This window comes from Felis catus, chromosome A1, assembly GCF_018350175.1.
Source record: "Felis catus isolate Fca126 chromosome A1, F.catus_Fca126_mat1.0, whole genome shotgun sequence".
NCBI classification, from domain to species: domain Eukaryota; kingdom Metazoa; phylum Chordata; class Mammalia; order Carnivora; family Felidae; genus Felis; species Felis catus.
The window spans coordinates 233,489,402-233,502,696 of record NC_058368.1 but is presented as its reverse complement, the minus strand read 5'-3'; the positions used below and the strand labels follow the sequence as shown (position 1 = coordinate 233,502,696).

General features: G+C 42.8%; 1 protein-coding gene across 9 annotated transcripts in view; it reads left to right on the top strand.

Moving 5' to 3' along the window:
* ADCY2 (adenylate cyclase 2) overlaps nt 1-13,295 on the top strand; it is a 413,092-nt gene that overhangs the window by 274,025 nt on the left and 125,772 nt on the right. For all 9 annotated transcript variants that reach the window (XM_045038986.1, XM_023239655.2, XM_023239653.2 and 6 more), the window contains 2 exons: nt 6,259-6,407; nt 9,667-9,778. In XM_045038986.1, the coding sequence (XP_044894921.1) occupies nt 6,259-6,407; nt 9,667-9,778 (261 nt within the window). The remainder of the gene's footprint in view (nt 1-6,258; nt 6,408-9,666; nt 9,779-13,295) is intronic.

Below are 13,295 nucleotides of genomic sequence, written 5' to 3'. Positions count from 1 at the left end.
TTATCATGTGTGTCATAATATTGGGCTTTTTTTTTCTTCAAAGTATAGCATTTTATAAGGGAAAAAAAGATAAATTTAAAAGTATCTAGGGGCGCCTGGGTGGCTCAGTCGGTTGAGCGCCCGACTTCGTCTCAGGTCATGATCTTGTGGTTCGAGGGTTCCCGCCCCACATCGGGCTCTGTGCTGACAGCTCGGAGCCCGGAGCCTGCTTCGGATGCTGTGTCTCCCTCTCTCTCTGCCCCTCCCGTCTCACACTCTGTCTCTCTCTCAGAAATAAATAAACAAAAAATTTTTTTAAATAAAAAATAAAATGAAGGTATCTAGATTCACACATTTCAGTACAGGCTTTTAGTTGAGGCTCACACTCGTGCCCAATGCTGTGATCACCAAGAGGACATGGGCAGACAGCAAAGCATGGACCCCATTCATGAGCTCTGATCAGAGGTTGTACGATCCACTGGTGGTACCAGAATTGCATGGTAGTGGGGAAGCCTTGGGTTCTTTTATCTGTCTGGTTGGCTGTTACTAAAATCTTAATTCCAGTCTAAATTCACATGGATTGTTGAACACTTATAAAAAGAAGAAGAAAATTTTGGCTTATACTATATATATATATATATATATATATATATATATATATACACACACACACACACACACACACAAACACACACACACACACACACACATACATATCTTGTATTTTTGCAACTACCTATAAAAAGCCAGTCATCCGTCTACATTTGAGTCTAAAATAAAAATCATAATTTACATTTGGTCATTAAATGAAGCTATGGGCATGAAAGAGAGTTACTATATTGGATTCTTCTTTTTTATTCATGGACTCTGTCCTTGAGGAAAGGCTTACCTCTGTGAGCTTTGGGGTTTAGTCTGTTCTTATTACAGAGTATATGAGAGAAGATGCTTGGAAGGTCTCAGTGAGGTTTACCCCCACGCAGACCCTAAGACAAGGACCTGGTTATAATCATTCATTTGGGAAGTGGTTGTAGGTAGCAGAGTGAGGGAGTGGACCAGGGAGGGAGGTCAGCTATTGGAAGGGGCCATTGGTGGCATCTGGGGTTCAACCCTGCTGAAGACCCTCAGAGGGAGGTGTGGATCATGCTCAGATCTTCCCACCCACTGGGGGGTGTGGGTGCGGAAGCTGGAGTGCTTATCCACCAGTTACTTCCTCATTGGTTGAGACACAGAAATGTAAGGAACAGTAGGCTGCAGATGGCCTCCAGGGAAGACAGAGTAGAACATGGGCAGGACAGCATTGGCTAAGAAGTGTGGTTAGAAACAAGTATCAACAGTGAGAAGGTCTACTGATTGTTTTAAATTCTACGGAAGACCGCACAGAATCCACATGTACACACAGGCCATCATCGTAAGATAGTAGAGCAGAACTCAATAAATTGAGCATTATGACCTGGTAACTTTTTAAAAAAAATTTTTTAACATTTATTTATTTTTGAGACAGACAGAGACAGAGTGCGAGCAGGGGAGGGGCAGAGAGAGAGGAAGACTCAGAACCCGAAGCAGGCTCCAGGCTCCGAGCTGTCAGCACAGAGCCCGACGCAAGGCTCAAACTCACGAACCATGAGATCATGACCTGAACCGAAGTCAGCCGCCCAACCGACGAGCCACCCAGGTGCCCCTGAGGTGGTAACTTTTGTTTTTTCATAGCCTTCAAGTCCCCCATCACCCATCACAAAGAATACACACTTGGTTCTAATGTAATTAAGCGAATCTCTAGACATGTCTGTGGACACACAGATTCCACTGGGATTTCATAAAAGATAGCCTAGGTCCAGATTTATAATCTGTTAAAATTGTTTTTGAGTTTATTTACTTATTTTGAGAGAAAGAGCACAGCAGAGGAGAGGCAGAGAGAAGGAGAGACAGAATCCCAAGCAGGCTCCGTGCTGTCAGCGCAGAGCCTGACGTGGGGCTTAAACTCATGAACATTGACGTCATGACCTGAGCTGAGATCAAGAGTTGGACACTTAACCGGCTGAGCCACCCAGGTGCCCCGATTTGTAATCTGTTATATTGTACAAGCTAACATTCCTTCCTACTGTTTTAGAAGTTGACAAATGTACAGTCTGTGTCTGCTTGCTGTGATCATGACAGAGATTTGATGGCATCTTGGAACAACATGCCTCCCTTTGCTTCCACCCGGGGCTGCTCTATTCATGTCTGTAGAGTATGAGCAGACAGGCCTCTTGATTATTTCTGATGGCCATTTCACATGTCCCTCACTGGCCTTCCCCTATTTGTTGAAATAGATTTTTAACATAATGACTCCTTTGTGAGTATCTATTTTCATGTCATTAGTAGTTGCTTGGGCTTCTGGGCTCCAAATGGCTCCTTTTTCTCTGGGGCTACCTGTTTCTTTACTCAACCAAAATATTACTTGCTTTTTTTAATTCCTTTATTGAATTCAACATTTTGCAACCCTTTGGTGTTGTTTATCCTGGCCCCTGGCTGCCCGCTGAGATGTCTCACGCAGTCAGACATGGTTTCTGCTCTTGCAACATTTTGCTTAGGTTCAGAATTTCTTCACTTTAAACTAACATGATGCTGCTGTATTGTTAGATCCTTAGTGAAAGTTGGGGAGTAACAGAAGGGACTTTGAGCTTAGGATAGGAATCATATCAGAATGTAGTTTCAAGTGGTTATCAGTGCTCAGCCATTTCCCAACACGGGGGCACTTGGAATGTGCTCTTTTTCCTTGGGTGCAGCCTGTTCATACGAAACTGGGGTCCCTCCTCACCCTACATGACCTGTCCACTCCTTCCCTCCATTCCCTGGGCCCATAACCACAGTGTGATAGTCTACCAGACGGGAGAACCCAAAGCAATCACTACCTTCTTTTGCAGAATAGTTAAGGTTTCCTTTGTGTGAGCATCACTGATCTCGACTTTGCCTGGGCCTGGGAAAAATTTTTGTGATCAAGAAAATCTTTAATATGAGCACTGCGTACCTAGGTCCCCAGGTCCCCAGGTCCCCACCACGGTCATCACTGACAGTGAACAGAAGCTTCAAAATTAGATTTTTCTTTGATGTATCCCAGATAAAATGCATGGCAGGTCATTCATTCATTCAACAAATAACTACAGTGCAAATACTCCTTTCCAGGAATTCTTCTAGGAATTGAGCAATAAAGCAACATACAAGGTCTCCCTTCACTTACCTTTATGTCACCAGTCTCTGTGAGTGGGAGGAACCACACTCAAAAATGTATCTCCAGTGTCCACAGCAAACACTAGTACTTCCTCTCTCAAAAAAAAAAATTGTTTTCTCTAAAATGTATGTGGACTTCTCTATCCTTTCCCCAAAGACTGAAGTATCTATGAAGTCTATCATTTTGGTATTAAGTTATACCAGCTTTCTTTTCATTAAGGTTTTCATGATTTATCTTTTTTTGTATATTTTCTTATTTTCTGAATTTCTGCATTCTTATATTTAAGGTGTACTACTGGAATAATTAGAATTACATTTTGTCTTTTTTTTTTTTTTAAATCCAGTCTGGACAGTATTAGCCAAGTAATTGGAATATTTAGTTCGTTTATATTTCTTTTTATAAGAGAACAAATCTACACCTTTCTTTATTTACTTTTCAGTTAGTTTAAATCCTTGGAGGGTACAGCATCACACGGATTCTGTGGCCAACGGCTTTAGCTGGAAGGTTGCTTCGGAATTTGGCACGAACCGTGCCAGTGTTTCCATGAACATGAGTTACTTTTCCCCAGGTTTCTCTGCTTTTGTTCAGTTTGCCACCAGGAGTCACTGTGTTGTTCTCTGCTTTGTACACATCAGCACATCTCTTGCCTAGACTGAATTTCATTTCGAGCACAAACACCTTCAATTTTAAGAAGATCTGGGTGCCCCCTCTGGTTCTGGAGACCCCACTTACAGCCAGCAAAAATGGCTTTGGATCAGAGCCTTCCAGACATATTTGTCACTTCAGGAGTCCTGTTCCCAGCAGGTTCCAAGATGGCGGAAAAAGCTAGTTCGTTTACATTTAATGTAATTTCTGATATAACAGACCATTTTATGACTTATTTTCTGCTTGTTTCACCTGTTTTAAGTTTTCTTTGATTCTTCATTATGACTTATTTTGAATAAATAAGAATTCCTTTCTCATTTTTACTGTTAGCCTATTAGTCATACATTCTTTCACTCTTTGTGGCTAATGTGGAACTCGCATCCATTCTTCACTTACTGTCGTCTAGTATAAACTGCTACCTGTGCCACTTCCCATACAATCCTAGGACCTCAGAACATGTTAACTCCACTACTGCCATTTCACTTTTAGTGTTAATGCCATTGTGGATTTCATACCTGTTACATTTTAGATGACCCAAGACATTATCCTCATTATTTTGCACAATTAATATTAATTTATATTTTCCCAGATGTATATATGGACATTTAGCTTATTAAAAACTTTTGATTTCTCCATTTTATGAACTTAAATGGAATCATCAAGAAGAATTTAACAAAAGTAAGAACGTAATTATTAAATAAAAGGTGTCTTCTTAATCTCTTAAGTACCAATAAAATTCTCTTTGGCATGTCAGGGCCAGCACATAGGTTATGACAGCTGTTAGCACTTTGCCCTCTACCTAACTGCCTCTTTTTGCAAGGAGATTGGTAATACTAATCAGATAGGGGTGGTGTTTTGACTCATTTTTGTCACATGAATAGCACGTCCTCCTGGACTATTCGTTTCCCTTCTGTTTCCCAGATCTCAGGCATGCGGCTTCCTTCGAACACCAGCCTGTTCCTCTGGCCTCATCTGATGGCAAGGGTACTGTGGGTGGGCTCCCTGCTGGAGTATGAACAACATGATATCACGGATGTTGACTCTATCTTCTTTGCATCTACCGTTAGTGCTTATCATGGGGTCTGGCATTTAATAGGCAATGATGGATGTTTTCTGAATCGGTGAATAAATTGATGAATGACTGAACAAATGAGCAGCACTCAGTTATGCCAGTGTCTGGTGAAGCACTCTACCAGGCACTGAGATCCCTACCATAGGTGCCCACTCGGCCTCCTTCTGGCTTTGCAGCTGTTTCTAACTGGAGCAGGCTGGGGGCGGGCTATTGCGGGGGTCTTCTCATGTGCATCAGGATGTACTCCTGGCCTTTCCTCTGCTCCTTCGGTGGATGTTCCCAGCAGCCACCAAAATGATCTGCCTTGGGGAATGGCCCAGAGAGGGACACCAGCCCTGTAAACCTGGGAGCAAAGCCCAGCTTCCCCTGCCCTCCCCCACTATTTTTTCACCACTTTGTCCAAAGGAAAAAAAAAATTAAGAAAGAAACAAGAGACAGAAACTGTGCAAGATAGAGAAAAGATTTCATTCAACAAATGTTTTTTAAACCAACACCAAATATCGGTTGCCAAATGCGCCATACGTAAAGAGTGTGGCATCTTCTACCATAAATTAATGTTTAAAATGATTAAGGATGAGTATAAACTTTCAAAGAATGCTCTTCTATGATACTTTCTTCCAAAAATATTGCATATTTTCCTTGAAGAGAGTGGGGGAAAAAATGCCACTCTAACTACAATAAGTACATTTTCAAATAAGTGTAATATTATATGCTATTGTTTACTGTACTTAAAAACCAAAAACACAAGAAAGGCTCCTACTTGATCATTTCTGTGTGCTCCCCCCGTAGTCTTTTGTACATGACATTTTGCAGATGCTATTTCTGTATCCATCTTTTTATGATAGTTTAGAATCGCTAAAGGGGATTGGATGGTCATCACAGAGGAAATGAGATATTTGAAAATATTTGACTGTCTCATTTAGGAAATGTGGAGTATTTGTTGACTTTCCGAAATGCAATAAAGCTTGTACTTTATCTCTCAAATGAACAGGCAGGCGAAAATGAGTGTTTTCTATCTCAGACTGACCGTTGGTTTCTGGCATTTTTATATCATTTCTGCTTTACTACTTTAAAATCAAAGTAGATAAATAATACCCTTGGGGGAAATAACTTTGCCTTCCTTTATTCCCCACTCTGAAGAACACACACTCAGAACTCAATAAATAATATAACACACTCTGACCTGAGAAATTTTGATTTTTTTTCAACATGTATTTCTACACTCCATATGGTAGCTTGTTGGACAGAGTCCTCAGATTGGCCCCACTGCAGATCGGCGGTGGTTTCCAATATCGCTGGGATGTTACCTTAATGATTTGAAATCTCTCGGTCTTTCTCCCACGCCTCGTTTCAGGAGCGTCTCCTGCTGTCTCTGTTGCCGGCTCACATAGCCATGGAGATGAAAGCTGAGATCATCCAGAGGCTGCAGGGCCCCAAAGCCGGCCAAATGGAAAACACAAACAACTTTCACAACCTGTATGTTAAGCGACACACCAATGTGAGGTATGTACGTCCCTCTGTCCCCGCTCCTCAGCGAGTCTGGGGAGCCATTCGCCAGACGGGGGACATTTTCACCTGGGAGCTCGTGTCTTCCCAAGTCCTACCTCTGCTGAAACTGTTAACACGGTTCCACCCGCCCTTCTGCTGCCTCTTGGGTTCTTCACATGAAGAGAAGAAAATAGAATCTTCTTCATGGTATTAGATTGTGTTGTCCATCATGGCCCTGCTTTCTATGGCTGACCTTCCTTCCCAAGAGAGAGAGGTGGTTTCTGGAGTGCTTATTCTAGGAAGCTCATGGTCAGATCTCACGGCATCTCTGGAGCCCAGCACGCTCAGCATTGTAGTAAGATTGAAGGTAGGGTCAGTGGGCTCTTGATATAAGAACCAATTCCTCAAGACAAGCTTGGCAGGGTCAGGGCCTCAGTGAAGCTAGCATTTCCTGTCCATCAGGAATGATGGGCTTCTGGGGTGTGGCCAACCAGTGACCAGTATCACACGGGACTGATAGGCACCTTAATTCATTGATGGTGAAAGTTCCTGCTTTCCAAGTCTCCCATAGTCTGTCCCGTCTCTTCCCAGGGAGCCATTCCTGAAATCACAGTACTTGGAAAACCAGCATGTTACCAGCATCGGATTGAGGTCCAGAAGGAGAACCGTGAGAGGCCTCCTTCTCCCCTAGCTCCAGAGAGGAGCAGTGCAGGCTCTCACTTCAGCATGGGGAGGGGGTTTCCTCCCGTGCTTCCCATCTCCCGACTGCAGGACACAACCCTTCCAGACATGGGTGCCCGGTCCCTCACTCCTCTCTGACTCCCCTCACCCCCGTTCCTCATACAAAAAGCCTTTGGGCTTTGTCCTTACATCCATTCAACTATATTGCAGTGATGCTTTTTATTCTCACCAGGTTATCTCCATAAGTACCTTGTGCATCTGTTTTCATTCATTCATCCCACCTTCACGTTATCACCCACCCTGTTCAATAGTTCAAGAACAACAACCACAAACACATCTATAATTTGCTGGGCATTGACGAATTGCCTTTTGCTCTCAGGCCCAGACCCTTTCTGGTGCATGATGCTGGCTTCCAGTCTAGTTGCCTCAAGTCAGTGATTTTTGAAGTTCATTATTAAGAAACATAGTTAACTGCAATTGAAATACACAGCTAAGACAAATCTCAGTTTGACCTCAGAATTTAGGATAGGTGCGTAGAGCTAGTGTTGAACGTGGCCCAAGCATGCACAGAGCTAAATGTATGATGAGAAATGCATCTTGGGACGGGAATCACAGAAAAAAGTTACATATCAGTAGGAACTAAGGAAGCATTGGATAAATGAAGAATCAGAGGTAAAAAAAAAATTTTTTTTAAGTCCTTAGCATTTTGAGAGATTAAAAAAAAAATAGATGTATTTCAAGAACATTCACACATGTTAAGGAGTAAGATTATTTAAAACACTGGCCTGCCTTCAGGTTTTTAAGTGTTTCACCTAAAGAATTAAAGAAAAAAACATTCTCCCACTATCTAACAAGGTGTATTAACACTAGAAATTGCCCTTTCCAGACTTAGCTGTCCAAAAATCAGCAATATCTCTCCTATCTCAGGAAATACTTCTAAGTCACACATGGAGTATTTAAAACGTGAAGATACATGCAGCTGTGTCTAAACAGGGTCCCAGAACATCTTTAAGTACCTGTGATACAATCCAGGAACAGAGAGACCTGTAAAAATGCGTGGCCATGCCACCAACCTCAGGCCGTTGGTGAAGGCTCCCATGCTGTCTTAGTTAGCACTTTCTGCGTAACAGAGTATCCCCCAGACCTCGTGGTGTAAAACATCAATAGACACCATCTCACAGTTTCTGTTTGTCAGACTTTGAGAGCAACTTAGCCTGGTGGTTCTGCCTTACACTCTCTTGTGAGGATTCAGGCCTGCCATTGGGCAGGCTGCTGGGGGGGGGGGGGGGGGCGGGGATCTGCCTCCGAGGTGGCCCCTCAGATAATTTGCAGTTTATCCCAACTGTTGGCTGGAGGCCTCAGTTCCTCATCCCTGGGCCTGTTCGTAGGTTGCTTGAGCGCTCTTACAACACAAAAGCTCACTTCCCCAGAGCAAGGGATCCAAGAGAGAGTCAGGGGGAAACTGCAATTCTTTTACGTTCTAGCCTTTGGAAGCCATTTCTCGAATTTCTGCAGCATCCTTTTGATGACGCAGGTCACCCCTATGCGAGTCCCTGTGTGGGGGAGGGACAGTACAAGAATGTAAGTACCAGGAAGTGAGGCTCGCTGGCGCCATCTTGGAAGCTGACTACCACACGGTGGAGGCAAAGGGTCGGCGAAGCAGCTTGAGGAGGTGCCTTCAGAGATTGTCTGGGACACGTTTGCAGTGTCGGATTCCATTTAAATTTATAAGGGATAGTCGGGACGCTTAAGTAACTTAAATACCTAAAACTTAAAAAAAGGTAAAAGCATACATAAATGGCACGGAGTACAAATTATTTTCATAAGACATATGAAAACGTATGGCTTTTTCACCCTGGACGGGCCAGACATAAGCAAAGAGGCAGACATGGTATGTGGATATTACAGAGAGTCCAGGTGATACCGGAGGGTTTTTTTAATTTTTTTCAATGAGAATTGTTCGTTTTGTACACAGTAAAGATCAGTTAACTTTTAGTTCTGCTTCAGCCATTCATTCAACAAAATGTTTCTTCTCTGTTAATACATACTAGCTCTTTACTCCCTAGTGATGATGATAATAATGTTAATAATAATGAGGAGGAGAGGAATTTACAGATATGAGGGTCGCAGCTACCCGTTGCTTCCCAAATCCTGAATCTCAAACTGCCAGCAGGAATTTTAGACTTCTTTCTCAGGCTCTTATACAAGCAAACAGAAGCATACTCCATTGATAATCTGAATCAGGCCAGTGTCATGAACTCTCAGGGCGAACACCTCATGAACCAGGGAGGGAGGGTGGGACTGGCGATGAAGGAATAAAGGTGATCAGTCCGAATGGACTAGAATGGACAAAGTGTGCCATGTGACTTTTTCTTCTCCCATTTTAATTATAAAAACTCAGCATCAAAGAAAACATTTTTAATGGGAGAGTTTGGCAAAATGTGTATGAATTTCCTATCTGGGGAGATGCCGTTTTTCTTATAAAATATAAATGTAGATGTTAAATAAAGGTATATACTGTTTTAATGGACAAAAGTATCATTACTTCTTAACAAGTATAAACCTGCACACGCTGCCCCCCTTCCTCCCACAGTATCCTGTACGCAGACATCGTTGGCTTCACCCGGTTGGCCAGTGACTGCTCCCCAGGAGAGCTGGTCCACATGCTGAACGAACTCTTTGGAAAGTTCGATCAAATTGCAAAGGTGAGTGTTAGTGAGTCCCTTCCACTTGGAGGATTTATAAAATCTTGGCTCACTTTTTCTCTGGTCCCTTATCAACCTTTGGCTTTTGCGTAAAGCACTGTTTAGGAATGGTGTTTATACATTCATTGGTTATACTTGCCATTGGGCCCTGATGAGCCTCGGCCCTTTCTTGGGGGATGAGAAACGTTGTAGCACAGAATTAGCAGGTTTGCATCTATATTTAAAACTTCTGCTTATACAGAACTCAACACACATATAGTAAATACGTTCAAGATGGTAAGATTTAAGATGCACACCCTTCTGCACGGTGCTGTTCTAGGCTTCTCTTTTTAGGCATTTCGATGTCAGGAGTTGGAAACGTGATTGCCCCTCATCCAGTTGTAACCCGTCCAGTTGTAATTCATGTAGCCAGCACTCTGGAAGAACCCCTAGAATAAATAGGATGCCTATTTTCCACCTAAGCCCTTTATTTACTGTTGTTTCACTCATATCCATTAACCCTTGTGCCCCCTGAACAGAAATGTAAGTTCACTGTTTGCCATTCATTTGCTCGTGGGTGGGAAATTTCACCGAGAGGAAATGGCGACAGGTAATCTGAAATCCAAACTACAACTCGCGTATCTGCTGGAACCATTAGGGTTCCTTGTGGGAAGAGCGATAAACACTGTTTTCTTCCTTGCTAGCCCTTTACTTCCATCTCATAACACATTACTGGTCAGCCTCATTCTCTCTTGGAATTGTTTCCAGCAAAAAAGACTTCATTATGCTTATTGAAATGAATTATTTATAGAGGGAAGACAGAATTGGTCCCAAATTTAGTTCGCTGCAAGATTCACCTCACTTTTAAACCATACAGAACATTCCACCCAAGCCTCTTTGGAATAAATGTGGCGTGTTGATGTTCACAGAGTCACTCCTGGGTCAGGCTCCCCAGGAGATGCCTTATGCTGCCTGCCTGGCCATGGTGGATCTCCCTGGGGATTTTAAAAAATCAGAGAGTAGCACTGCTTTCTTCCTTTACCAAACCAAAGGAAAAAGTTGAGTTTTTTTGGATACTTATTTTTTTTTATAAACTTTTTTATGTTTACTCATTTTTCAGAGAGAGATACAGCACAAGCAGGCGAGGAGCAGAGAGAGAGGGAGACACAGAATCCCAAGCAGGCTCCAGGCCCCGAGCTGTCCACACAGAGCCCAATGTGGGGCTCGAATCCATGAGATCATGACCTGAGCCAAAGTCGGATGCTTAACCAGCCAAGCCACCCAGGCGCCCCTGGATGCTCATGTTTTAGAAGATTGTTTAAAACATAAATAATGTCTTAAAAGTTTGAATTAATAAAAGATCGTTTTTGTCACATTAGGAAGAAACATGCCAGTCTGGGTGGGTGATAGCATTACTCCAGTGTTAACATGGCATTCTTCCTCTGTGCAAGTCTCAGTGTCAGTATCTCCCCTTTTTATAAGGACACCAATCACAGTGGATTAGCCGCCCACCCAACTCCTGTATGACCTCCTCTTAATTAGTTATATCTGTAATGAGGTCAAGTTCAGAGGTACCAGGTGTTAGAACTTCAACATACAAAATTAGGGAAGACAGAACTCATTGCTCATAACAGAAGTACTTACTGTGACTTCCTGTTCCTCTCTGATGATTTTAACAAAGGAATGTCCAGGCAATACCAGGGTACAGCCTAGGATGGCCTGGTCCATCCACTGTTGGTCACAGAGGGAGCATGTTTTGGGTACCAGTTCATGCCTCGTGGTTAAATAACTTGGAGGTGGCCAGCATCGTAAGCAAACGGCTCAATCAACTGAGTGAATTCTACATAAAGCACATAACTGAACTAAGGAACTCCAAATCATGGGTCATTCACTGTTACTTTTTAAAACATTTTAACCACTTTCTTGAGGTATAATTGACATATTGCCAAAAACTATACATATTTAATATGTGACATGTAATGAGCCTGGGGATAAGCATACACCTGGGAAACCGTCACCACAGTCTGTGCCATTCACAAACCCACCACATACAAAAGTCTCCTTTTGTCCTCCTTATTTCTGATCGATGATGATGTGCCTAAAACACTTAACATAAGTTCTGCCTTCTTAGCACAGTTTTAAGTTTACAGCCCAGTATTGTTAACTATAGACACTATGCTATACAGTAGATCCCTAGCACTGACTCATCTTATGTAACAAAAACTGTACCCTGGGGCGCCTGGGTGGCTCGGTCGGTTGGGCGTCCGACTTCGGCTCAGGTCATGATCTCACGGTCTGTGGGTTCGAGCCCCGCGTCGGGCTCTGGGCTGACAGCTCGGAGCCCGGAGCCTGCTTCGGATTCTGGGTCTCCCTCTCCCTCTGCCCCTACCCCGCTTGTGCGCTGTCTCTTTCTCTCAAAAATGAATAAATGGAAAAAAAATTAACAAAAACTGTGTACCCTATGACTGACACCACCCTATTTTCTCCTTCCCCTAGGCCTGGCAACCACCTTTCTACTCTCTACTTTTGTGAACTTGACTATCCTAGATCCCTCATACAAGTGAGATCATGCCCTATCTACCCTCTGGATATCCTAAATAAAGTCAGGCTTATTTCACTTAGCAAACTGAGTTAAAAGGCACATGAAAAGGACCAGACACAATGACTAATTTGGATTTATTCTTGGGATGCAAGGATCGTTCAACACACAAATCAATCAGCACGATAGACCACATTAACAGAATGAAGGATAAAAATTACATGATCGTTTCAATAGATGCAGAAAATGCTCTTGATAAAATTAAATACCCTCTCATGATAAAAACTTAACTAGAGGCACCTGGGTGGCTCGGTCAGGAAAAGCGTCTGACTCTTGACTTCAGCTCAGGACATGCTATCCTGGTTCGTGAGATTGAGCCACGCATCAGGCTCTGCAGTGATAAGTGTGGAGTCTGCTTGGGATTCTCTCCCTCTCTCTCTCAGTTCCTCCCCAACTCATGCATGTTCTCTTTCTCTCAAACTGAATAAATAAACATTTTTAAAAAAACCTCTTAACTCATAACATATAGAAGAAACTCACCTCAACACAATAAAACCATATATGAAAGCCTATGGCTAACTTTATACTCAATGGAGGAGAAGAGGTAGCTTTTCTTCCAAGATTGGGAACATGGCAAGGATGTCTGCTCTCACCACTTCTGTTCACCATAGTACTGGAAGTCCTAGCCAGACCAATTAGGCAAGAAAAAGAAATAAAAGGCACCCAAATCAGAAAGGAAGAAGTAAAATTATCTGTTTCCCTTGTATCACCTTGTGTACAGGAAACCCTTAAATGTCCACAAAATCTGTTAGAGCTTATAGATGAGTTTGGTAAAGTTGCAAGATACAAAATCAGTGTACAAAAATGAGTTCCATTCCTTTATGCTGATAGTGAAGTGTCTGAGAAGGAAATGAAGAAAATAGGGGCGCCTGGGTGGCGCAGTCGGTTAAGCGTCCGACTTCAGCCAGGTCACGATCTCGCAGTCCGTGAGTTCGAGCC